The sequence below is a fragment of the Schistocerca cancellata genome, chromosome 2, assembly GCF_023864275.1.
Source record: "Schistocerca cancellata isolate TAMUIC-IGC-003103 chromosome 2, iqSchCanc2.1, whole genome shotgun sequence".
In the NCBI taxonomy this organism is placed as follows: domain Eukaryota; kingdom Metazoa; phylum Arthropoda; class Insecta; order Orthoptera; family Acrididae; genus Schistocerca; species Schistocerca cancellata.
In genome coordinates this window covers 242,565,845-242,593,371 of record NC_064627.1, presented here as the reverse complement: position 1 = coordinate 242,593,371, position 27,527 = coordinate 242,565,845, and the positions used below count along the sequence as shown (strand labels likewise).

At 40.6% G+C, this 27,527-nt stretch overlaps 1 protein-coding gene and 1 pseudogene across 1 annotated transcript in view; one reads left to right on the top strand and one right to left on the bottom strand.

The window, feature by feature from the left end:
* LOC126152731 (Down syndrome cell adhesion molecule-like protein Dscam2) overlaps positions 1 to 25,128 on the bottom strand; it is a gene marked incomplete at its 3' end in the record, with an annotated part of 175,216 nt that extends 150,088 nt beyond the window's left edge. Inside the window, exon 1 of the mRNA XM_049916025.1 lies at positions 25,100 to 25,128. Coding sequence (XP_049771982.1) covers positions 25,100 to 25,128 — 29 coding nt within the window. The remainder of the gene's footprint in view (positions 1 to 25,099) is intronic.
* Positions 13,453 to 13,570, top strand: LOC126163442 (5S ribosomal RNA; annotated as a pseudogene).
* Positions 25,129 to 27,527: the final 2,399 nt, after the last annotated feature.

Sequence of the window (27,527 nt, the reverse complement as noted above, 5' to 3'; positions counted from 1 at the left end):
TTCAGTGACAGGTCTCCGTAGACACTCTACAAGCGCCTGTGCATTTCCGCAGTGCTCTGGTTTTCTTCCAAAAGAAATTCAATGACAACTCTCTGCTTGGAGTTTATCTCATTTTAAAGGCTACGTATAGCACCGCCACCTATCCAAAGTTCATGAAACCACAAGGGCTACAGAAAGAATATTCCACGAGGTTTCGCAGCAAATTCTGCATTTTCTCAGCCGAAACTGAAGAGAAAAAATGCTGAATTACCAGGCGGCTTCCTCTTTCATTTCTTACCCCAATCCATATTCACCTACTACGTTTCCTTCTCTTCCTTTTCCTACTGTCGAGTTCCAGTCACCCATGACTATTACATTTTCGTCTCCCTTCACTATCTGAATAATTTCTTTTGTCTCATCATACATTTCATGAATCTCTTCGTCAACTGTGGCGCTAGTTGGCAAATAAACTTGTACTATTGTCGTAGGTGTGGGCTTCGTATCTATGTTGGCCAGAATAATGCTTTCACTGTACTGTTTGTAGTAGCTTACCCGCATTCCTATTTTCCTATTCATTACTAAACCTACTCCTGCATTACCCCTATTCACCTGACCAGAAGTCTTGTTCAAATGGTTCAAATGGCTCTGAGCACTATGGGACTTAACAGCTATGATCATCAGTCCCCTAGAACTTAGAACTACTTAAACCTAACTAACCTAAGGACATCACACAACACCCAGTCATCACGAGGCAGAGAAAATCCGTGACCCCGCCCGGAATCGAACCCAGGAACCTGGGCGCGGGAAGCGAGAACGCTACCGCACGACCACGAGCTGCGGACAAGTCTTGTTCCTCCTGCCACCGAGCGTCACTAATTCCCACTTTATCTAACTTTAACCTATTCACTTCCCTTTTTAAATTTTCTAACCTAACTCCCGGTTAAGAGATCTAGTCAATGATCATTTAAAGACTTTTTGTGTGAACAGCAAACCAACATACGAAGTGAATATTCCCTCTTAGCAATTTATCCTTCTCTATTTCCACAAGATGATCACAGCACAAGCCAAGACCTTACAAAACAATTTCAATAAGTATGTGCACTATTGTAAAATTTTGTTGTGATTACTACTGTAAGCTGAAGATGAAGTTTCTTTATTAAATAACCTGAATGTCGACAAATTTTGGGACAGGTAGAGGTCTCTAAAAAAACCTCTACAAATGAGGCACATTTCAATCCCGCATACAGCAAGATACTAAAACAATGTGAGAGGGGGCGTCTGTATTAAATAATGGAAGATGGCATAAGTCAGCACACGACCTATAATGGAAGAGTAGCTACCGTGGTGCTACCAACATGAATTCAATTTCGAAGAGTGCCACTACCACCATTAATTGTCGATGTACACCTAAGAATTCAATAATGAGGTAAAACGGCGCTGAAATCCAGAGACGTGTATGATAAACTGACTAAGAAAAGTAAACTGTAGCAGGCAAAGAATATGCGGTAATTACCATTTAAAACTGAAGTTTAATCTACATTGTCTTAAATCTACAATTATTTCTATACCTGTAGTTATTTCCTTCCCTAACAAAACCCGATACCTCGTTAACATTCCTTCTCTATTAGTCAAATCATTCTTTTCCGTAGGTTTTGTAATAAAAGCGCACAACAGTTCTAAATTGTTTACAACCATTTAGAAAATTACCAGATTATAAGTTTCAGCGTAGTTATTATTCCGACATTTTATGTGATTACTCGACCCATGCGTGAACCTAACACAATCTCTGCCTCATTTCTGATTGCCAAAGTACTGCTGCTAGCGTATTAATCATATCTGAGAGCTGGTGAACACATATACAAGCTTTTGTGCATTATAAATCATTTTATCTCTCACTAATTTACACCAGTAGTTGGAACGATAATTACGTAAATACAGTGCAGAAAAATGAATTGACATTTATTAACTAAGTATTACAAGTACTGTGAATCAAAACTGAATGTCTACAAAGCTGCAACAAACATTCGTACACCAAATGCACAAGATGACTGTACAGATTACGCTAAACTCCGTGAGCAGTTGCCTTCACTCCTTGGAAATGAACATTGGTCTGTAGCCTGCAGATAGCCTGTTACAGATGGTCCTTTCTGATCATCCAACTACATACTACACACAGTGGAGATTCTGCGCATCTGGAAGATAGGTCACATTAGAATTTGGCCTAGGTACAAGCTTAAACTCAACATTCCTACCTTGCTCTCAGGCATGGGGCTATTGAAATCCTTCTTCCCTCGCATTTAAGGTACACAGTATTTAAAAAACACTCTCGCAGATCGAAGGCAAAACTTAAACGGCAATGCTAGTGAAGAAGCTTAAAAAAGTCTTACAGTTTGTTTTAGTTTCTAAGTAGCATATTTTGTGTAAACCAGCCATTAATAAAAAATACTAAATGAACGTCTGATGAAAGTGGTGATACTAATGCAACAAAAGGCATTTTGTGTTTTCCGTTTGAACATGTGAAATTCGCTTACAAGTGTGTACTGTGATTTTCGTCGATAGTGTAGGGCTTCACCTCCCACAGCTGAAAGCATTCGGTAGTGTCTGTAGAATTATATCTCTGGTTGCATATTTCTGCGGAGATCCCAGTTTCGCTTCGATGTAGTAATTCTGAATGTAGAGAGAATTTTCGTACCCAGTGCACAGAGGTCAGGTCCTCGAGCTAATGGACTGGATTACACAGAGCCCTTCAACACGATTATAAGCAACAATATGCAGAGCTTCATAGAATAATTCTACTCGTGAACATGGAAGTTAAGATTTTCTTTTCCGTCTAGTGCTGGGTAACGAAGCTAAGTTCCATTTAAGTGCAAAAGTGAATCTCGTAGCCGTTACGAAGAAAGACTCCTCAAAGAATCAAGTGTTTTGCCCCGTTTCCCGTGAAGAGAGTTATGAGTCGTTCTTTTCTGAAAAGGCGGTTGAACGAATCAAGACCCTCAATTTTCTGGAGAGCTAGCTTTTCTCACGATTGCCAAGCATGTCGATAACTCTATTTTTTCCAAGTGGACGGAACACTGCCACACTGGCACCTCCGTGTGAAGAGCATTTCGTACTACCATCTCATTCTTCACCTCCAACAAGGTTATGAAACAAGTCATTAATTTTTAAAGAAATTAAGGTATTAGCAATGAGGAAATACACCCCAAGAGTACGTAGGCAACAGACGTGAATGAATATATTAGTGATTATTCATTTGTGGATTCTTTTTCTTCTCAGTTTCCTAAGACGGATACAATTAACAGAGATAATTAGTTATGGTATTCCATTCACACGGATAAGACTCATTCGCCTACTCGTCGCCGTTAGCAGTTATCTCAAGAATGGAAGCTATAATCCGCCAATATGTAGAAGATTTTGCATACCGCGCCGTTTTTAGTATTAATAATTACTCGAAATTATTAATATTCAGTCGCATACCTGCAAAGAAACATATGCAGGTTGTTAAACAAAAACTACTCCATATTTCGAGAGCGGTGTCAGCATAACGAAGATGAACAGCTGTTCATTGCTCTTGAGCTACACATTCTACAGACCACGTTTACTGCAGATTCATGTCTTTTTTGTCCATATTACTAGCTCTCAGAATATATAATACTATTTATGACACCCAATGTTCCTCGTCCTGTGTAACAGAATGAAAGCTTATATGGCCGTGAAGAATAAAAACTTTTAAGGTAAAGAAATTAAACGTAGAAAGAAGGAAAATTTCTTATAGTACGAATTGCGTCAACAAAGATCTAACGTATCGGACGTTGCATCATTGGCCTCCAGTAACACATTATCTGTAGCTATAGTTTAATGTCTTTTGTGGAGGGTTGTGAAAGAATCCATTTGCGTGCCAACCCTTCTACTGACAACGCGTACACCAACTATAATTGCACTTCTTCAGAGACGCTCGCTACAGTATGGCACGAAGCTAACTATCGTCTTGATGTCACTCGTGTCCGCAGAAGCATGCATTTGTGAAAGCAAAATGATAACTTTCTTTATAAAAGTCACTGTAATAGTAGTCAATTGAACATGCATGTGAGGAAAAGAATTACCGAAATTATTTTTATATCTGCCACTATCATTATTGTAATTATTGCCATTATTATTATTATTATTATTATTATTATTATTATTATTGCCATTATCATTCTCAGTTGCAGCAACTGCAGTGGTAGAAGTACTGCCAGAGTTATCTTTATTAGTTCATAGTCAGTATTATTTTCTCACTTTTTCTCTAAAGACACTCAGTACTAGTTGTCATATTGAAATTCTAATATCGTAGGTAAATATGATGTAAAGAAAGGTACATGTACATGTGAAACCCTGATCCGATGTAACACAGGGCCTGATGGCCCTAAGAAGATCAGGCTAAACAAATAAAACTGTAAAACTGGATCGTCCTTTTAAAAAAATTGGGTTGTAATCCTAAATGTAAGATTCAATCCGTGTCACTTATCTGTCCTCATTCATGCAAACGATATAGTCGGCTGAAATCACATGAATCTTTTTGAAATACCTTGCACATGCAAACCAGAACAACCATTTTCAACATCATTCTAAACAACACAACGCGCTGAACAATTTAATACCATATTTTTGCCTGTACTGAGTAAATTTAGCGTATAATTGGGCGGAGGAGAACAATGCGTAAAAAAACAAATCTGACAAAATTACTAACTATGCAACCAAATAGAATAAAAGCTGATGTAAGGTTAAGGAGTTCAACAACTAAAAGCAAAGTGAAACGGTGACTGATGCTGAAGATCAGATGAGTAAATCGGATAACTGATAGAGATGTAGTAAAACGAAATGTGGACGAAGGGAATTTATGACACAACATTAAAGGAAAGGATCGGCGCACAGGACACAACCTCAGGCATGGAAGCACTCTAAAAATACAGTGATCGTTTTTTAAAACATTTTATTATATTTCAGTCTCGCACGAGTTCTGTCATAAATGGTTCCATCTAATTAATATGACAACCAGGTGGTCGCAAATCTGCTTAAGAATAAATCTTCAAACGGTAAAACTAAATCGGGGTAAAATAAACTGTGATCACCGTTTGGTGAACTGTGTGTGGGGTCAATGAAAAGCTCCTCCCGGCTGCTAAAGAAGAATTGTCCTTCAGATTGGTCCTGTGTTGTTTCCCCGCGGCTGAGACGATTTTGTCCGTATTCTATTATGAAACAAAAATACTTTATGGATTGAATTTTCTCAGTTTGAGGGTACCGAGGGAGCGAACTGTGTTTAAATGCTAAAGAACATTGAGTGGCATAGATCGCATAAAATTCTTGTTTATTTAAGACAACCGGTGTTGACGGACTTTGCTGTCATCATCAGGTCTTAAAATCTTTTCGTTGTGAACGTGTTCATTTTAAACTTGACCTCACGTCAGGTTGTCAAGTGGATAAAAATCGGCACATTATAAAAAGTTTCTCACAACCAAAAGATCTGAAAACAAAATACCTTGAGCAAAACTCCACGGCAAACGTTTTATATTGTGCTGATTTTCATTCACTTGACAACTTGACGCGTGGTTCAACGTATGAATACGTTTCACAAAAAAAGATTTTCAATACATGAAAATGACAGCAAAGTCTGTCGAAACCGCTTGTCTTAAATACTGCTGTATGGAATGCGATCTAGGGTGCTGAACGTTTTCTACACTTTGGGGAGATGAGAACCAACCAAAAAGCTTCTTATTCCAGCCAGACACAGCGGGCACGTAATTGAAAAGACACACACTAAAGAAAATGAAGAGCAATAATCCGAACCGGAGTAAAATAAAAAGCATTTCTGTTTGTGACATGCAGTGCACTTACACTAATGTCTTGTAAGAGGTCCGAGCAGATGTAATTTCGATGTATTGTTCATGCGCTGCCTGCGATATGCAAGGTATAAGAGAATCTCTGACCAGAGAGCAGTGCTGACTGCAGTACGAACTGTGTAGCTGTAGCAGTAAGTTGTTGCTAGTCTGCAGTCTGCTCTGGTCTGGTCTGGTGTATCGTGTTGGCTGGGCCGGTCGCTGTGCAGCGATGCCGGAGACTGAGTATTATTGTACAAGGTAAAAAGCAGCCTCGCGCATATGTAGTAATGTCATCTCAAGTCGCATGTAAATGTTTTAAAAATCTCGTAATAATGATCTTTCTCATAAAAAGTAACTTTTAACAACCATTCATTTCAGTTTAAAGCCAAACATTATCCCATTCCGTATATTTACAGAGAACAAGTGAAGAAAGAATTGCAAGCTATGCTTCACCAAGGAATTAATGAACCGGCAGTTAGGCCGTACATAAACCCGCTCCATATTGTTAAGAAAAAGGATGGTTCACTTCGCCTCGTACTTGATTCGCGTCACATCAATGACATTATTATTAATGAAACAGATCGCCCTCAAACACTAGAAGAATTTCTACAGAAATATCATGGTACTGCTATTTATTCCACGTTAGATTTGAAATCGGGATTTTGGCAAATTCAGCTCCATCCGAACTGCAGAAAGTACACAGCTTTTCTCTGTTTCGGTGACTATTATCAATTTTGCAAATTACCGTTCGGTTTAACTATTTCTTCAGCAGCATTTATTCGCGGTTTGAATAGTATACTTCCGACAGAATTTAAAGACAGAATCACAACGTATGTAGACGACATTCTTATTGCAGAAGCTAACTGGTCTCAACACAACCTGATTCTTGAACAACTGTTACAAACTTTTCGTGCACAAGGACTCACAGTTAATCTTAGCAAATCGCACTTTGGCAAAACTTCTATAAAATTTCTTGGACATGTAATTTCAGCAGAAGGCATTGCGCCTGACCCGGAAAAACTTCAAGCTTTACGCGTCATTACTGTTCCTACGACGAAGAAATAATTACGCAGCTTTCTGGGATTAATTAACTTTTTTCGTAAATTTATTCATTACTCTGCTTTAGACACCCGTAGATTATGTCAATTGACAGGTAAAAACACTATTTGGTCGTGGGATAGCCAAACACAGTCTGAATTTGTCAATCTGAAACAAGCTTTGTTGAATGCACCACTTTTATCACATCCAGATCTTACTAGAAATTTTTCCATTGCCACCGACAGTTCTTACACAGCTTTAGGCGTACACACTTTTCAGAAAATTGAAGAAGACGGTAATACAGACGAGTTTTAGCGTCATGTAAAATCTGCCAGAAAACTAAGTCAGACACGACTTCACATATTCCTCCGCTACATGCCATTGTAGCTGGTAAATTGAGACACATGGCCTCTGTAGACATTTTTGGTCCGATTCCCAGAACTAATAGACGTTTTTGCTACATCTTTGTCGCTGTTGAACTCACTTCAAAATTTGTAACCTTCACTCCGTTACGCAAAGCTACTGCTAAATCGATTTCGAATGCATTTGTAAAACATTTTTTATTTCATGACATTGAAAGTAATTTCCGACAATGGACCAAGTTTCGATCTGCTATATGGACACGTATGTTACGAGCAAGAAACATTTCTCCGATCTATATATCCAGGTATCACGCTTCTTCGAACCCTTGTGAACGTCTAATGAAAGAAATTGGTAAACTATGTAGAATATACTGCCATAAAAAACATATTAATTGGGATACACACATACTGTCGTTCCAGGATGTAATTAACTCCATACCAAATGAATCTACTATGCTATCTCCGACTGTTACACTGAAAAATGTTGAACCACGTAACAAAATTAAAGAATTAGTATCCTTTCCTACCTCTCGTCGACTACGACACCATGAAATAATTGACATTGCACTCAACAACATCAAACGTGCCGCAGAGCGCCGAAGAAGACAGCAAAAACATGTTTTTACACGCCGTGTCTTTCACATTGGACAAAAGATATTAGCACGCACACATTTTGTATCCAACAGAGGAAAGAGTAGATGCAGTAAATTTGAGCTTCTATACGCAGGTCCATATCGAATTCGCAGCATTCCTCACCCCAATGTAGAACACGTCGAAACTTTGAGAACCAGAAAAAGCAAGGGCAATCACCATGTCTCCAATATTAAACCCTTTATTGAATGAACATACTTTATGATTTATCACACTGTAATGCCATTTCCTGATTTTTATATGACCACTTATGCAATTCTATCTATGTGATAACTTACTGATGATTGTCATATTTTTTCTTGGCAAGTGCCCGGCAAGGTAAGGTTAGTAGGTCGCTTTTCTTGTCGTTACACATCAGACCGTGCACATTTTTCATTTTTCGTGTATGTATGATTGTTTTCCTGTTTTGTCTGTATGCACTATGAAATGTTTAAGATGTAACAAACACCAGTTGACTTTGACATTTTTCCTTATGACATCTCAATATCTTGACTATTTTACATTTTTATTTTGCTACTACATTATGATACTCTGTGTACATTTTTTTTTTTTTTTTGCACTTGAAAACTGTCTATGTTTTTGACAATACGTTTTGTGTCATGCTATGCTGTATGCTTAATTATATCACTAGAAACAAGTTTTATTTAATGAGTATATGATTTAAATGCAAGATATTAATCCTTATTCATCATTTTCAGAAAGCAATAACGGTTAAAAGAAATAAATTAAACAAACCACAGTGGATTACTATGAAATGGGAATTTCACCTTCGGAATGAACCAAAGAAAATGCAATACCATGTCATGAAGAGTAAATGGATCAGAATTAACAAGCATTAACAATAATATACTATACACATTGTATGACAGCAGTCTTAACTAATTATTTTTCTTTCAGAATACGAGGCGATTGATGCAGGCTGTCAGACAGAACTACACATCTTTGTTTTAGTGATGAAATATGTTAGAAATAAGAAACTCTATACTATGAATAGTTGTATGAAGTAAATGGTAATATGAATAATGAATAATGGTCTTTTTTGCAGATGGTAATAAATGATGATGAATAATTATATGAAGAATATGCTAATATGAATAATGAGGTTTTTCTTTGCAAGTGATGATAGTAATGAAGTTATGGTAATATGAATAATGAAATTTTTCTTTGCAGATGAGGATAATGATGAAGTTTATATATTTACTGTTAGTTAAGAAATGCTATGTAGTTATTTAAGTATTTGCTGCAGTTCGTTTTGACAGTATGTCTTGTGTCGCATGGTATAATGACTGAATGTTTTCGAAAGAACAGCTAGAGTACATACATATTGAGTACAAGTTTCATTACCTGTTAATTCGAAGTTCACTAATTTTCAGCATAATATGCATTTCTTCTTTCAGCTCAATAATCCATTTCGTATTTTTTCTAGGAGAAGCTATTCATGAAATTAATGTGCTATAAGCAGTTAGTCATTAAACCTGATCTAGTACTTGCATTTTTTTAAACATTTGTGTGTGTCATTCATGAATGTTATCACATATACTCTACTTGTTTCATAACCTTGCTACAGCTGACTCATGACGAATGAAGTTACTAATACTTATATCCAGCAATAAGTCAAAAGCAAATATTTTGAAGCCCCAGCAATTAATTATCGATCCCAACGCAATGCATTGCTACCAACAATAAAAATTACCAGTCCCAGCTATTACCAGTATACAACCAAATAATGCTACTATTTTAAGACATATTTCTAGTTCTAAATATAATGCAAATTTCTCAGATGTATTGAATCCGTTATATCTATGTACTATTGGACCACAGACCTTGAGTAATAGTTACAGTATGTTACATTTCAAATATTTCCTATGTCATTTGAATGATGAGTTCTGAGTAATACTGAAGTATGGTTTGTAATAATACATAAATGCAATGCCAATAATTTCTGTAAATAATATTTTTGTTATGTCACTTGAATGATGATTTCTGAATAATGCTGAATAATGTTTTATAAAACGATATGAATACTTTGTAACTGGCCAATGAGTGCCAATAATTATTTTAAATATGTAGTATGTCACTTGAATGATGAAAAATGTTTTGTAAAATTCAATACTTGCTATATGTTTAGTAACTGGCCAATAAATGCCACTGTTTCTTATATTTTAAATTTGTCTTATGTCACTCACGTGATATCATATATGAATACCAGTAGCTTGATGCTACACTCATTAGCTCCTGTTTTGAATGATGACTTCTGAATTATGCATAAAAATGGTTTGTAACTGGCCAATGAATGCCAATGATTACTATAATTAGATGAATTATGTAAATGCTATGCCGTTAATTAACTCTTGTTATGAATGATCACTTCTGAATAAATCATAAAAAGGGTTTGTAACTGGCCAATGAGTGCCAATATTTACTATCATCAGATGACTTATGAATAATGTTCTGTAATACTCCATACATAGTACAGAAATATTTAGTAACTAGGCAATGAGTGCCAACAATTACTCAAATCGGTTGATAGACTAGTGTAATTCTCAATGATGACTAGCATAAGACTTAATGTCCTTCACATTCTGACCTAATTACCAGATATTACTGCAATATCCGTTTGTCCTGTCCGTCCTCATGATCATGGAGCACTATATTTGGTTTTTGCACTAATTCTACGTTGGTGAAAGAGTATGGATTCTACAAGAATGTGGTGTTGACACATCATGCTGTCCACCACCTTGAACGATGGAGATGTTATTATGGTCCCACTGTTTGGTGTATCTAATGTACTAAGAAAATGATAACATTGAATATTAATACGACATTTCAGTGTCTTGGCTACACTGATTAATACTTCAGGGAAGAGAACTTCAGGTTGTCTCATTTGGTGTTGTGCTTCTGTACAAAGATATGGACTTTCAGTGCAGCTACGTGCTACCCACTGTGCTACAACCATGATGCAAGCCTTCCCTTTCCTATCCTAGTTCTTGTAAGATGGTAAAAAATATATACAGTCCATGTGCACTTTATGTCATTTGTTAATATGTGTTGTGCTCATTGCGTATACATTTTGTCATTTCTTGATATGTTCTGTACTCAGTGCATGTGCACTCTATATCATTTCATGTTTTGCACTTTATATATATATATATATATATATATATATATATATATATATATATGTGTGTGTGTGTGTGTGTGTGTGTGTGTGTGAGTGTGTGTGTGTGTGTGTGTGTGTGTGTATATACTCTATGATTGTAGACTTAGTTAATTAAGTAGATTATAGAAAATTTGTTGCTCATGGCAAGTCCAATTGACTCACCATCGCTGCCAAATTTTTGCCCCCCCCCCCAGTGGAGGGTTATGTAAGAGGTCCAAGCAGATGTAATTTCGATGTATTGCTCATGCGCTGCCTGCGATATGCAAGGTATAACAGAATCTCTGACCAGAGAGCAGTGTTGACTGCAGTACAAACTGTGTAGCTGTAGCAGTAAGTTGTTGCTAGTCTGCAGTCTGCTCTGGTCTGGTCTGGTGTATTGTGTTGGCTGGGCCGGTCGCTGTGCAGCGATGCCGGAGCCTGAGAATTATTGTACAAGGTAAAAAGCAGCCTCGCGCATATGTAGTAGTGTCATCACAAGTCCCATGTAAATGTTTTAAAAATCTCGTAATAATGATCTTTCTCATAAAAAGTAACTTTTAACAACCATTCATTTCAGTTTAAAGAATTTACTAATTTCTCCCATCCATGATCATCCCGACTGTTGCAAAAGAAAAATCAGTTGCTTCCTTTCATAAATGACAAATCTATCGGCCAGCATTGCACAGGGCTGGGCCAGAAAACATTATTTTGAGAGCAGATATATATTCGTTATCCGGCGACTTCATTGAGGTAACAATTTTTCTCTTTTTTATTCAGAATGATCTTTCAGGGCCATGACGCAGCACTGCTGACGTCCAAAATTTACCAGATTAAATTCACAGTCAATTATTGAAAAGTTATAAGTAAGTGACAATTTAATTGAGAGGTTAGTTACATTGTATTATCACCACGTTACTGAATTTATTTTTTTGTTGGGACGTTACACTGAATGTGAACGACATAACTGTAATTTCTTACCGTTGAGAAGTTTAGGAATTTTTCTGTTTTGTGGGTAGATTAAATGTGAAAGAATTTTGTGGTGAAGTTACACTACTGAAATTTTCACTTAAGTTCAAGGATCAGTAAACATCCACAGTGAAAATGAGAGACCTAAATCCGTAGATAAATCTAAATATGTTTGTCGCATCGAAATGTCATAAACCTAATTTACGCCAAATGAATAAGCACATAGGATCTTCACCTGGAGTCTTTTGTAAATAGAATCGATGAACTTTTCTCTTTCATAATTCACATAGGAAGGTATTATATTCCCTAGACTTCAGCATGTCTCGGAAATCTTATGTCTTCTTTGTTGACGACAGGCTTTTGACTGGTTTAATTCTATTTTCCATCTATTTGTACCTTTAACCAATGGTTTCATCTTTACGTCACTATTTCCCCCAACATCCTATACCATTTGCTTCCCATGTTCTAAATTAGCCCTGTGTTCATTATTACAATCAGCACCTTCTACTGTCTGTTTTCCATATTGTAATCTTTTCCTGTATTCGTTATTTTTCTCCATCTAATCGCGCTTTCAGCCCCAGGGTAGTTCATCCTTGGTGCTATTGTAATTGTTCCATGACCTGTCCCTCCTGGTAAATATTTTTATTAGCCTTCCGTATCATCCATTTCTGTAGCCCTTCTTCATTTCATACTTTATCTGTCACCTGAAGTTTTAACATCCTTTGATAGTACCACAGTTTCTTCTTGTCCTGATATTCCATAGTCTAGTTTCACTTCATACAATGCTATGATGCAAGCATACACTTCCAGGAACTTCTTTCTAGCTTCCACATTAACATCTACATATCACTAGAGCTAGAAGTTCCTGGAAGATCAAAATTGTGTGCCGGAGTAAGACTCGATACTGAGACTTCTGATTTTCGCAGGCACAGCCTCTACAGACTCAGATGTCTACTTACGGCGGACAGCCCGCCACAAAGTTTGACATCCTCTAGTACGTCTTCTCTTACACCACGAACTCCACAACAGTTCGGCATACCTCACGTGACCAGCGCACCTGGAGAAACGAGAAATGATATTGCGGAAAAATGTCTGAATCACAGTCTGAGAGACATTTTCCACAGTGCATCTTAATCATTAAGCGGTGTGAGCACTGAATTTATACTTCCGGAGAGATAGGAATTGTTTGCCATACTGGAACTTGTGTCATATCCGGACTTGAACCTGGGACCTTCACCTCAAATTCATTCTGGAAACAACTATTGAGGCTGTGGCTAAGTCATTTATTAGGCGCAATATTGTAGGGATTCTGAACATCTTATTCCTCCTACCTTTGTTGAAAGTTTTCCCTATATCTACAAATGCTCCAATCTGTCTTCCAGGAGGTAGCGTAATATTATAACTGATATTTGTTCCTTTTACCTTCCTCATATCTAAATAATATTCTTACCGCATAACTTCAGGCAACGGCCTTACCGTAGTGAATACACCGGTTCCCGTGAGATCACCGAAGTTAAGCGCTGTCGGGCGTAGTCGGCACTTGGATGGGTGACCATCCAGGCCGCCATGCGCTGTTGCCATTTTTCGGGGCGCACTCAGCCTCGTGATGCCAATTGAGGAGCTACTCGACCGAATAGTAGCGGCTTCAGTCAAGAATACCATCTTACGACCGGGAGATCGGTGTGCTGACCTCACGCCCATCCTATCCGCATCGTCCACCGCGGATGACACGGCGTTCGGATGGTCCCGGTCGGCCACTCGTGGCCTGAAGAGGGAGTGGAGTGCATAACTTCAACGTTTAGTTCTAATCTTCTACATATTATTCTGGTCAACAATTTACAAGAATGACCTGTCAGACTAATCATCGGATACCCATGTAGAATTCGGACTAAGGTTACTTCCGTTAGAAAAGTCTTAGGTCGAATGTAACCGTGCAAAAGCATTTTAAGTCGACTCATAGCATTCCAAATTATCACCTTTGATAGAAAACTGATTTTATTGAGCTGCAGTATGGGAAGCGAAAGCCGAACTTTCTTTTGGGATGAGCAATTACCACTGCAAGCAGGACGCAGCAGTGTTTAAACAGGTCACAGTCATCCACTGTCGTATGCTACACAAGCAAACGGAAGATTGAAGTTGGAACAGGCAATTACTGTAACTACTAGCAAGCTATATAAAAATTTACGTCCAGGGGACAGTAGATCTACATATACAGCTTCAACATTATCGTTATGTATACTATCTGTTTGCACCAGCCAGATAAGAAACCACTGTAGGATTGCGTTAATTATCCTGCAGTTGTCGCTGAGATATCAGACTGACATGTATTACAATATTATTACGCAAATTCATGAATATCGACGCCGTCTGAAAGTTCAAATATGAGAATCGGATCCAATCAGAAAATATTCAGTGTCGCGCAAAAAATGTCACATGAGCGAAGAAATTTTTTTTCTTAAAACGACTTTCGAGTCGCGATGCGTTACCAGCGCTGCGGAACCCCGATATTAGATTACCGAGTATCGAGCAGCCCCATCAAATATTCCTGCCTCCGGACTCTTTCTCCCGCCCATCAACAGCGCCCTCCACTCCGTGCGATTGAGATTTATTTGGATTCATACCAGAGATGACGAAAAGCTGGCCTTCCACTTCCAGCCACTACATCAGCACGTAGTCCAATTTTTTGGAGGGAAGTATACGTTCCATTATTTGAATGTTTATTATTCGCGGAAGTATTTACCTTTGCTAATTGTGCAAAAAAGAATTTCTAGCCATTTAATATTTCATTTACGATAGTGTGGCAATACAATCAACACGTCGTAATCAGTTTCTATGGAAAGTCCGTCTTCATTTGTTGCCTAACAAATGTGCAAACATGAATTACATGTGCAAGAATGCTTGTGTCTTCAATAATTACATTCTGCTTACATGTTGCATTGTTTCAATCGGAAGATAGCACAAAGAGGAAAAAATGTTCGTTGTTCTCCAAGAGTGCACCTGCGGTTATCCATAAAAACTGAAATTGTTTGTACTAAACTGCTGACGGACACATGCACACTTGCTCAATGACAACCACTTTACACAGAAGCGGCAAAGAAACTGGTATAGGCATGCGTATTCGAATGCAGAGATATGTAAACAGGCAGAATACGGTGCTGCCGTCGGCCACGGTTCGGTTGTTAGACCGGTTACTGCAGCTACAATGGCAGGTTATCAAGATGAGAGTGAGTTTGAGCGTGGTGTTATAGTCGGCGGACGAGTGATGGGACATAACAGCCGGCCGATATGGCCGTGCGGTTCTCGGCGCTTCAGTCTGGAACCGCGTGACCGCTACGGTCGCAGGTTCGAATCCTGCCTCGGGCCTGGATGTGTGTGATGTCCTTAGGTTAGTTAGGTTTAAGTAGTTCTAAGTTCTAGGGGACTGATGACCACAGATGTGAAGTCCCATAGTGCTCAGAGCCATTTGAACCATTTTTGGACATAACATTTCCGATGTTAGCGATGAATTGGGGATTGCCCCGTACGACTATATCACGAGTGTACTGTGAATATCAGGATTCCGGTAAAACATCAAATTCTACATCGCTGCGGCCGGTAAAAGATCCTGCAGGAACAGGACCAACGACGAGTGATGAGATTCCTTCAACGTGAGGTAAGTACAGTCCTTCCGTAAATTGCTGCAGATTTCAATGCTGTGCCATCAACCAGTGTCAGCACGCGAATCATTCATCGAAACATCATCGATATGAACTTTCGAAGCGGAAGGCCAACTCCGGTACGCTTGATGCCTGCACGACACAAAGCTTTACGCCTCGCCTGGGCCCGTCAACACCGACATTGGACTGTTGATGACTGGTGGGACGCCTCTCGTTTCAAATAGTGTCGAGCGGATGGACGTGTAAGGGTATGGAGACAACCTTATGAACTCATGGACCCTGCATGTCAGCAGGGGACTGTTCAAGCTGATGGAGGCTGTGTAACGGTGTCGGCCGTGTGGTGCTGCGTTGCTATGGGACACCTGATGCACCTAGACACGACTTTGACAAGTGACACATACTTAAGCATCCTTTCTGATCGCCAGCATCCATTCATGTCCATTGCGCATTCCAACGGACTAGGGCAATTGCAGCAGGAAAATGCGCCACCCCACACGTCTAGAGTAGTTACACAGTGGTTCCAGGAACACTCTTCTGAGTTTACACACTTCCACTGGCCACCAAACTCCAAGAAATGAACATTATTCAGCATATCTGGGACGCTCTGCAAGGTACTGTTCAGAAGAAATCTGCACCCCTCCGTCCCCCCTCGTACGGTACTCTTACGGATTTATGCACTGCCCTGCAGAGTTCATGGTGTCAGTTACTTGCAGCGCTAATTCAGACTGTAATCGAGTCCGTGTCACGTCATGTTGTGGGACTTCTGCATGCTCGCGGGGGCCCTACACGGTATTAGGCAGGTGTACCAGTTTCTTTGGCTCTTTAGTGTATGTATACTGGATAATTATACTTCGTAATTCAGGTGATGTAACATTCAGATACGGTAACATTAATGAAACTGCAGGCTCTGAAACAGGAATATTCCATGATATCCCACAACAATGTCTGCATTATTTCAACCGAAAGTGATCGAGAAAAATGTGTTGCAATACTTGTTTAATGTTTCTTGTATTTAGAGGTGGGTCGTTCGATAGGGAATAACATTTCACGATGTCCCACAGCAAAAGCTGTGTCATTTAGTTGGATACGTGAGGAATGCTAACAATAATCGTCCCGTCGTTCAGTTCGCATTGTTCTGTGGACGTTAAGTAAGAAAATGCGACACTTTCTTTCTGAAATTAGGTTGGTTTTATTCAGGTTTCTAGTACATCTTATTATTCGGTTCTGTTCTGGCTAAAAAAACTTATTTTTAACAGAACTTGTGTTCAATGCGACGGCCATACGCCACCTTACTGGTAGGGCCTGCAAGCCCGCATAGTACCACTCTACTGGTCGACGTCGTAGCCAACGTCTTGCTGCATCAGTAACCTCATCATCATCCATTTACTGCTTCTCGTGGAGTGCACAGTTTATTGGAGCAAAGAGGCGGAAGTCGGAAGGTGCGAGATCCGGACTGTAGGGTGGGTGAGTATAAACAGCAAACGGAGTTTCGTGAGATCGTCTCGGATGCACACATTTGTATGAAGCCGTGCATTATCATGGAGAAGGAGAAGTTTGTTTTCATTTTCGTGGCGACGAACAAGTTTCCTGAGGGTAGCACAGCTGTGTGCGGCTGTGCAGCACCAGGACGACAGAGCAGGTTTGCGGGATCGTGTTGTTATGATGAGAGACGCTTCCCGCACCCACTCACCGTGCTTTTGATCACTGTCAGGTCTCCGTATACATCCTGTAAGCGCCTGTGAATGTCTGCAGTGCTCTGGTTTTCTGCCAAAAGGTGTGTGTGTTTGTATAGTGTTTTGAACCGGGAACCTAGAAACGACGGAGAGGCTTCGCCCTGCATTAGCCCTCAGTGGTTCACAACCCCACAACAGGCCACAGCAGTCTCGTTTCCCAAAAAACTTCCTAAAATTATTTTCTACGTTTAGAAACTGGGAAGGGTTGCACTAGGTAGTGGTTTCAACGTCCCAGAGGATGAAAAACCTACCGAAGAACGGTTTGCTAATGTGGGTGTTACTATTGCAAGAGTAACCTTACTTGAATCAAGGGAAAAAGAAAAATGTTCAAAGCAGGCAGCACGCAATATATGCAGGCATATGATGGAATCACCACACAGACACATGCATTAATTCAGTATCTGATGTAAGGCATAAGAAGTAACAGGTACTGACTAGCACCAATTTTATCCTGAATCATTTATCAAAAAAATGTTGTGGCATTCGCTGCGATACTAAAATGAACTGCCCCTGTTCAATTACCCAGTATAACTTTTTTTTAAATCCATACAGTGTTACATAATTAGATAAAAACTGCCCGTGTTCGATTACCCAGTATGAATCTTTTTAAAATCCATACAGCGTTATATAATTAGGTAAAAGAACGAATGGTGAATGGGTAAAAATGAACAGTTCCCAGGAAGGACCTGTCACCATTGAACTAGTTTCCAAAGACAAATGTCCATATCTAGCAAATAGCTTTTATATGCATCCTTCGGTCCTCAGGACTCTCTGTGGTCAATATTGATATCACCAGCTTCATATATCAATGTAAGTCCATCTGTGAGGCAGTCTCAGGAACAAATATGGCCGGCTGCGGTGGTCGAGCGGTTCTAGGCACTTCAGTCCGGAACCGCGCAACGGCTACGGTCGCTGGTTCTAATCCTGCCTCGGGTATGGATGTGTGTTGTGTCTTAGGTTAGTTAGGTTTAAGTAGTTCTAAGTTTTGGAGGACTGATGACCATAGTGCTCAGAGCCATTTGAACAAATATGGTACCCAGTGTATCTTCATAAAATGTGATGAGACTGATATTGTTACCATCACAAATAAGATAAAAACAAGTCGATACTCACATACACTTATCTCTTCCAGCGAGCGTCCTAGACACTAAATTATATACACACATAAAAAAAGTTGGGCATCACCCCGGTTCCCAGAACTCTTGAAGATAGACGTTGACTGTGGATATGGTATCACAAACACAGCCTCTTTCCCTGTTCAGAGATGTCACTAAACCTGCCCAAAGATGTAAATAACCATGCAGGAGCACTGCCTATTAGACGGAGGGGCTCTAACAAGCGATCATTTCCAGTCATTCCACCAGGAAGGAGGTACACGGCTCGTGTTGTATGTAGTTCAACCATGCATAGACAGTCAATACCACGGTTCTAGATCGTCCGCATTGTGACTTTGTATCAGGAAGGGCTCTCAACAAGGGAAGTGTCCAGGCGTCTCGGAGTGAACCAAAGCAATGTTGTTCGGGTCAAAAATGGCTCTGAGCACAATGGGACTTAACATCTATGGACATCAGTCCCCTAGAACTTAGAACTACTTAAACCTAACTAACCTAAGGACAGCACACAACACCCAGCCATCACGAGGCAGAGAAAATCCCTGAGCCCGCCGGGAATCGAACCCGGGAACCCGGGCGTGGGAAGCGAGAACGCTACCGCACGACCACGAGATGCGGGCTATGTTGTTCGGACATGGAGGAGATACAGAGATACAGGAACAGTCGATGAAATGCCTCGCTCAGGCCGCCCAAGAGCTACTATTGCAGAGGATGACCGCTACCTACGGATTATGGCTCCGAAGAAATCTGACAGCAACGCCACCATGTTGAATAATGCTTTCCGTGCAGCCACAGGACGTCGTGTTACGACTCGAACTATGCGGAATAGGCTGCATGACGCGCAACTTCACTCTCGACTTCCATGGCGAGGTCCATCTTTGCAAACACGACAACATGCAGCGTGGTACAGATGGGCCCAACAACATGCCGAATGGACCACTCAGCACTGGCATCATGTTTTCTTCATCGATGAGTGTCGCATATGCCTTCAACCAGACAATCGTCGGAGACGTGTTTAGACTCAACACGGTGAGGCTGAACGCTTTATACACACTGTCCAGCGAGTGCAGCAAGGTGGAGGTTCCTACTGTTTTGCGGTGGCGTTATATGGGGCCGACGTACGCCGCTGGTGGTCATGGAAGGAGCCGTAATGGCTACACGATACGTGAATGCCATCCTCCGACCGATGCTGCAAATCGCGCCCCCATCCTGCACATCTTGTGAATGATTCCTTCAGGATAACGACATCGCTCTACTAGAGTGGCTAGCATGTTATCCAGACATGAGCCCTATCAAACGTGCCTATGATAGATTGAAAAGAGCGGTTTATGGACGAAGTGACCCTCCAACCACTCAGAAGGATCTACGCCGAATCGCCGTTGAGGAAAGGTTTCCTTCTCGGAGTAGAGATATCTCTGGAATGAGCATTCAGATGCGCAGAGCAGATTCTTTGGAGTTGTCGACGAACATTGGAGCATTGGTGACGTGATTTTACGACGACGCACGTTTGTCTATAATGCGTCCTATAAATTTTGAATGTCATTATATCGTCAATACAGACAGATTCCCTTCATAGGCGTTTTGGATCTAGTATAAAAATTTTGTAGAGATCATACCAATTTGAGTTTGATACCTGGAATAAACGAGGCTGTTAGCTTTGAAGAGCAAAATGAACGGGCGTCACGTCACGGCACCTTCACGTCAGCGTGTGTTTACACCCTCCGTCATGTCACGTCACGTAGCTTCGCTTAGCGCAGTACCGAACGTCGAAAGTGACATTATAAGTCACCTTCCGTATTACAAAATATCAAAGTATAGTATGGAATTGAGGAACTAACAACGACGAAGTTTATTAATGGCCAATGCAAATTTCATAATGTATGCTATTGATGATTTTTGGTTGGTAGAGTGCTGAGAAGTGAAACAACATTTCAAAATATCGACATTTATTTGCTAAGGAATATATGTAATTACAAACACATCAAACAATAGCTGTAAAGGAATAAATGGAAGCTGTTTACCTTGTAGATTACGTTTTTTCTTGCATAAGTAATAACACCATAAATAACAACATGTTTCTCCTACATTAAAGTTAACCTTTTCATATAAAATATTATGTAAAGGAAATTGCTTCCGCAGATTAGGTTCTTATTTAAATACACTTTGGACATCACATCTCTTATTAATACACATAGGATCATTCAGAGCAAAGCAAAGAGTTCTAGTTAACCTTGTACCTGATACTCATTGATTTTGAAAGGGCCTTCGATTCTGTGTAACATCAAGTGCTATGACAGTTGCTACGGGAGTATGGTATACCGCAAAAGATTCTGAACTTCTTCAGAAATCTGTCTGATGACTACAAATGTTGTGTGCTCCACAAAGGAAATCTCACAGATCTAATAGAGGTAACAACCGGAACTCGGGCAGGGCTGTATTTTGTCTCCAACGCTCTTCCTGCTCGTCCTTGGCTCAGTTATGAAAAGATTCACAGCGGACAGGAGACGAGGAATTCAGTGGGGGATCCTTGAGCATCTGGAGGATTTGGATTTTGCAGACGGTAAGGTTTCATTAGCTCAAACCTGACAGATATGAAAGCTAAATTAAACTCACTGAAATAAAAGAAGCAGAGATTGCGGGGCTCACGATAAACATTGGTAAAACAAAGGAAATGAGAATAAACTCTGGGAACGTAGAAGTTCCGCTGCTTGCAGTGGAGCTGCAAGTGGAGAGTGCCAATTCATTCCTGTACCTGGGTAATGTGGTGACTGGAGGTGGAGCAGATGCGAAGAACCCATTTAAAGAAGTTTGCCTTCATACAACTGTATCCAACGTGGAGAAACAGAAACATCACATGCAAAACTAAAATACGTACTTTTAACACACGCTAGTGAAAGTTAGAAAGTATGAAACAGGATAACATCACAGTTACAGGGCTCCATAAACAGGTGTCTCCAGCGCATAATCTGTATCTGGTGGCCAGGAAAAATAAGTAATGAGGATCGCTGAAGAAAAAGAAAGAGACACCTATAGAACAGGTATGTGAAAAGTGGAGATTGGAGTACACATTGAGAAAGCCAGATGGAGCAATCGAAAACAAGTCACTGGAATGGAATCCCCAAGGAACAAGAAGAGATGCAGGGCTCCAGGTACATGGAAGAGGACGGTGGAGGGGAAACGAGTGGAGTTGGCAAGTTCAGGGCGGGATTGAGGTAACTGGCCAAAGACAGAGATGGGTGACGAGCTCTCCTGGATACCATGTACCCCCATAGGGGCCAGAGTTGTTAAGTCAAGCGAATCATTAAAGTTAACCTTTACACTAAAAATGTTATGTAATGGAAACTACTACGTCAGGTTATGTTCCTATTTACATACATTTTGGGCATCAGTTCTATTCTGTTATTGTAAAAGCTGCGTAATATTTCGCATTCAGATATCTGACCTCGCCTGTATAGGAACACTGAACAGAAAAAGGTACCCAAGTCATCATGGGACGTTTGCAATTTGTAAAGTAAAGATTACGAAGAAGCAAAAGACAAAATTCGCTATTATAGCACGAATGAACGCGGCGCAAACAGGTTAACTTATGATGTTAGTAGACGACGATATTAACAAAGTATTCTTCTCTAGAAACCTAGGCGTGCCGTGCCGTAACCTGACGTGGCGGTCCTCCGACGACGTGTGTGAATGCCGCCATTTAAAATACACTGTGGAATGTTTTGACTTGACGTTGACGCGAGTGGCGGCTTACGTAACTTGTCCTTAAACAAACGGCGTCGTCCCGAGATCATGTGACAATTCCACAATGCGCAGAACGCAATTCTCACTCCAGAGATATTTCTGCTGAATGCTTGTTGTCCAAGATTGCAACTATGATTTTCCTGAGAAATTAAAGTAGTTTGTGCTATACCGTTGACAGATACATATGCACTCCCATCACAAAAGTTCGGAGACTTATTCTGTTCCTAGCGTTTAAGCGACATCAGCACAGCAACTGCGGTGTCAGCTTGAACTATCAGTTGTAAACAATTGACGTGCGTTCAGCCAGTCAGTTGTAATCAGGCAGCGTTAAGCAGAGGACGTGTGGCTGCAGTGAGCCAACATTGTTGTGTCATAAATCACGATGGAGCAACGAACTGAACGTCTCTAAATCACGTGTTCAAGGCGTTTTCCAGAAAGTTTTGAAGAAAAGAAAACTGTGCGCGAAGTTAGCATCTCACACCTTGCCTCCCCGACAGAAAGAAGCAGCGTGTGGGCGCCTACCGCGACTTGTTAGAAATTAAAAATGAGGATTCTTTTTTTTCTGGAAAACAATTGTACGTCTGACAAGACATGGTATCATGCATGTGAAGCTACCACAAAAAACTAAGTGCACAGTAGTGACGAGATAACCGACATTCAAATGAATGAGACGCGTGAGCTGACCCGCTTACGAAATATCGGTTTTTCTGACAGATTCACGTGGTTGTATAATCGCTCTGTGCGTTGTACTCGAGTGGGGGTGGGGTGGGGGGTGAAGTGGGCGGGGACACTATGTGGAACAGCTGTTACGTTGAAACCACGGTCTTAAAGCTTGATTATCCCTCGAAATAACAAGGGGGATACTTTGTACCCAACTTTTGGAAGTACTGTAATCCAGCGAGTTATTCTATATTTTAAAATTTCGAAATTTGCCATAAATTTGTTTTATTTGTTATCTCTTTAAAAAGTATCTTGTGAGTAAAATTCAACAACCATTTTTTTAGGTTGCCCATAAAGCACAACCCCTTCCTCTTGGCAGTACACGTTATCTATAAGCACATACATATGTTCTGGACCCTACTAACACATCAGCACATCTTTAGAAAATTTGTTCTTAATATGCACCAACAACCATTAACGAGTTCGGTTTTTTTTTGTGTTGGGGTGCATATAAACTACCTCCACATCATGGTAGTGCTCGATATGAAAAATGCTGGGCGCTGATGACCACGCTGTTTAGCGCCCAAAAACCTCAAGCCACACACACACACGCCGATATGAAAAATGCGTTATTATTGCTAGAGTTAGCCAAAAATGTGGCATTTCATACAAATATCCGGGAAGGGATTCTGCGGTGTTCACGATAACTTTGTACATAAAATTACTTTTATGATTTTACAGTTGATTGTTTACATGGCCTCGTTATCTTGCACGCCTCATAAACGGAGAACTTTTACAGTTATCTTGTTATTTTAAAGTTTCTATAGAGAAACAGACTGATTCACATTCATAAAATGTTCTCCGGCTTTGCACATTTTGGCTACAAACCACTCCAAATATTGGCTATTTTTTTATAGCTGGTGATGAACAATATACTGTACCGGGTGATTCAAAAAGAAAGCAAACATTTCAATGTTTTAGTACAGAAAATCTATGGCAGATAGAAACACACTGAACATGTTCAAAATTCTGAGACAGCCGCGCTGTTGCTTGTTTGTAGCAATATGGTGACTACTCCAAAAGGGAAATCGTTTTATGTGCTGGAATTTGCGTGAAGTCAATGCACTGTTTAAGTGCTACGTGCATACCGCCGTCTGTACAGTAAGAAGCCGCCTCTGCACAATCAGAGCATACAAAGTTCTTGGAATTGAGTTGCATATTCTAAGGGAAGAACGTTGATCGGCCACGCACAGCTAATGAAAATGTGGAGTGCGTCCGAGATGCGTTCACGAGGAGCCCTCGAAAGTCTTCAAATAATAGTTAGATGTGTTCTCAAACGACGCCTGGGTGTGAAGCCTTACAAGACTCCGTTTTTGCAGTAGTATCGGCCCGGTAACCGTAACAGGATGTATGAATTTACCATTTCAATTACACAGGATATGGCAAGGACACTTTTTTCGAACGACTCATCTTTTCCGACGAATCGACGTTTCAACTATTGGGTAAATTAAACCGCCATAATGTATGAATCTGTGGGGTCTCAAAATTGTGGCGCCGTCGTCGAACATGAAAGAGATTCACCGAAACTGAATGTCGCACCCTTGTAAGAAAAGTGACACAAGTCGAACAACAGCAACTTTAATCACTGATAAATACATGTGAAGTGCTTCAACGAGCACGAACAATATAATGAAATTTCCTGCCAACTATGCTTACTTGAAATTGAAAGGAAACTTATGCTACTTCAATGTAGGTCTCATAAAATCAAGCTCGTAAATCGAGTCTTCTCAAGAATTGCATTTCTGAATTGTGACATTGTTCTTGTCGGTGTGACATGTGTTCTGTGCCGTTTCCGTTCACAAAGTTTATGGACCATCCTTTTTTGCGGAAGATACTTTGGCAAGAATGTCATATCTGGACGTGCTGAAGAACTTCACGAAGATTCCATTCTTATGCGTAACTGCGCCCCGCCTTACTTTCATCTTGCGATAAAGTGGAAATTTCGTGTGACTAGGCCCTCCAGGCGTGTAGACCGTTCGCCGGGTGCAAGTCTTTCGATTGGAAGTCCCTTCGGCGCCTTGCGTATCGATGGGGATGAAATGATGATTATTAGAACAACAGAACACCTAGTCCCTGAGCGAAGAAAACATCCGACCCAGATGGGAATGGAACCCGTGCACTTAGGATTGACATTCTGCCACGCTGACCACTCAGCTACCGGGGGTGGGGGCACCATCTTGGGGTGAGGCGTTATCTTAATAACAGCATCCCAAAGAGTTGGATTGGAAGAGGTGGGCCATTAGATCTTGTACACTGCTTCTGGCCTCCCAGCTTGTGATTATTTTTTTCTGTGGAGGTACATAAATGACATAGTTTTTGTTCCATCGACGACAGCGACTTTTCGAGAACTGAGAAACTGAACTGTTAAAGCTTTCAATTCAATAAACACGGGCCTGTTGAGTTGTCTCTGGAACGAAATGGACTACTGTTTCGATGTTTCTCGAGCAACACATAGTACTCACGGTGAGTGTGTGGTACAGTATCTCTGGAAACATAAAACTTCGAAACGTCCTCTGTCCAGTGACAGCCGCAACGCGTTTCTTTATTCCATACTTTGTAATAAACAACTGAATTCTGTTATTTCTCCCTGAATCAATCTGATTCCGATACACATCTAGGGATGTCATTTCCTTTTCTCTCTCTATGAAATAATAGCAGTTTTGAAACATTTTGATCAAATGCCAATAAAAATAGACATCGACGGGCTCCATTAGCAGCCGGCCGAGGTGGCCGAGCGGTTCTAGGCGCTTCAGTCTGGAACCGCCGACAGCTACGGTCGCAGGTTCGAATCCTGCCTTGCGCATGGATATTTGTGATGTCCTTAGGTTACTTAGGTTTAAGTAGTCCTAAGTTCTAGGGGACTGATGACCTCAGAAATTAAGTCCCATAGTGGTCAGTGCCAGCCATTTCAGAGGCTCCATTAGCGGACTACTTGACCTGCACATTGGCAGTCCTGCTACATTTCCTCATATAATTATACCTTTGTTTCTCCTCCACGGAAGTCACTTAACTAGAGAAATTTGTTCTCCCGAGAAACCAATGGGTTACTGTGTTCATATTTCGTTCATTTGCAGCGTAAAAAATCAAAATAAAAAAGAAAATTTAGTTTCTCTAGATAGACTCAAAACAACGAAATACAGTTCTCTATGCTTTCCGCTGCGCCAACCTCTGCCTGGGCAGCAGGCTATCACAAATGGCTAATGTCTCTCCGGCGCTCACCAAAAATGCTATTTCCTTTAAACGCACCGCCATCTGGAACTCCTACTTCTATCCCTTTCAGTTTTGACCAAGCGCTGCATATGCCATGCGTTTGGGAGAAATCGGTGGTCATGACCAAGCGCGGCCGCATTGTGAGTCTTTGTTGATGAAACTCGTGTCCCAATAAGGGTAGTCTGAGGTCAGTTTTCTGTTCCTTTATCTCTGATGCTACTTTCCTGCGAATACGTGGGTAGTCTGTATCCATAATTTGGTAGAATTTACAGACAGGAGTTGGTCAAAGACAGCTTGTCACAGTCCGTCCAGTCAACCGATTTTGTACGTACAGAAGTTTGTTAGTCTGATGCAGAACCCTCTGTTGTGGAGAACCGGGGCAAATGTTGGAATCACGATTGACTGAACGCCTCATGTGGATCCTGTAAGTTTGCAGATGACTATGTTCTGTACACACACTTTGAGCTTTGTTTCTTCGCAGGAGGCTATGAAAGTCCATCTTTCCCCCATGGCATTTGGGAGTATAATAGTGAAACTGTTGTCTTCTTCTCCAAGTGATGTTGGTAATTCTGCACAGGATGGCAAAATTCCTGGAGCCAGTCCTGTTCATTGAATTAATTTATTGGTCTTCGATTGTTTGGTTCTCTATAGACCTCTTAACATAAAATCACGAGCCCTTTGTTCGCAGATGTTACACAATAAATGATCTTTATAATATGAAACGCCGGCCGCGGTGGTCTCGCGGTTCTAGGCGCTCAGTCTGGAACCGCGTGACTGCTACGGTCGCAGGTTCGAATCCTGCCTCGGGCATGGATGTGTGTGATGTCCTTAGGTTAGTTAGATTTAAGTAGTTCTACGTTCTATGGGACTGATGACCACAGATGTTAAGTCCCATAGTGCTCAGAGCCATTTGAACCATTTAATATGAAATACTGTAAATATTCGCTGCTGCTAGAGACTTGGCTTTCAGAGTAGCCTTCTTGGTTCTGGCGGTGGACGGATCTGCCAAATCTTGTGCACAGACAATTATTCTGTATGAACGAAATCCGAACTGTCTTGTTCTGTCAATACATGAACATTATTTTGATATGTGTTTTGTCTTTACATTTGACAAACTATATACTTAAGTTTCAAGTAGTTTGGAAGATGCTATGTATGTGAGTGTGTGTGTGTGTTTAAGGGTACGTATTTCAAAATGTGTCATAATGTAGCATTCGTATGAAACAATCGCGCACTTCGGCGTTCATCAATAGCTCGGGCGCTTCGACCAGTCAGAGCGCGTAGTGTTTCTGTAAGATTTTTATTTAGGTATTTATCACTGAAGACAAAAGTATTCTTCGCTGTTAAAGACAAGAACACACACAT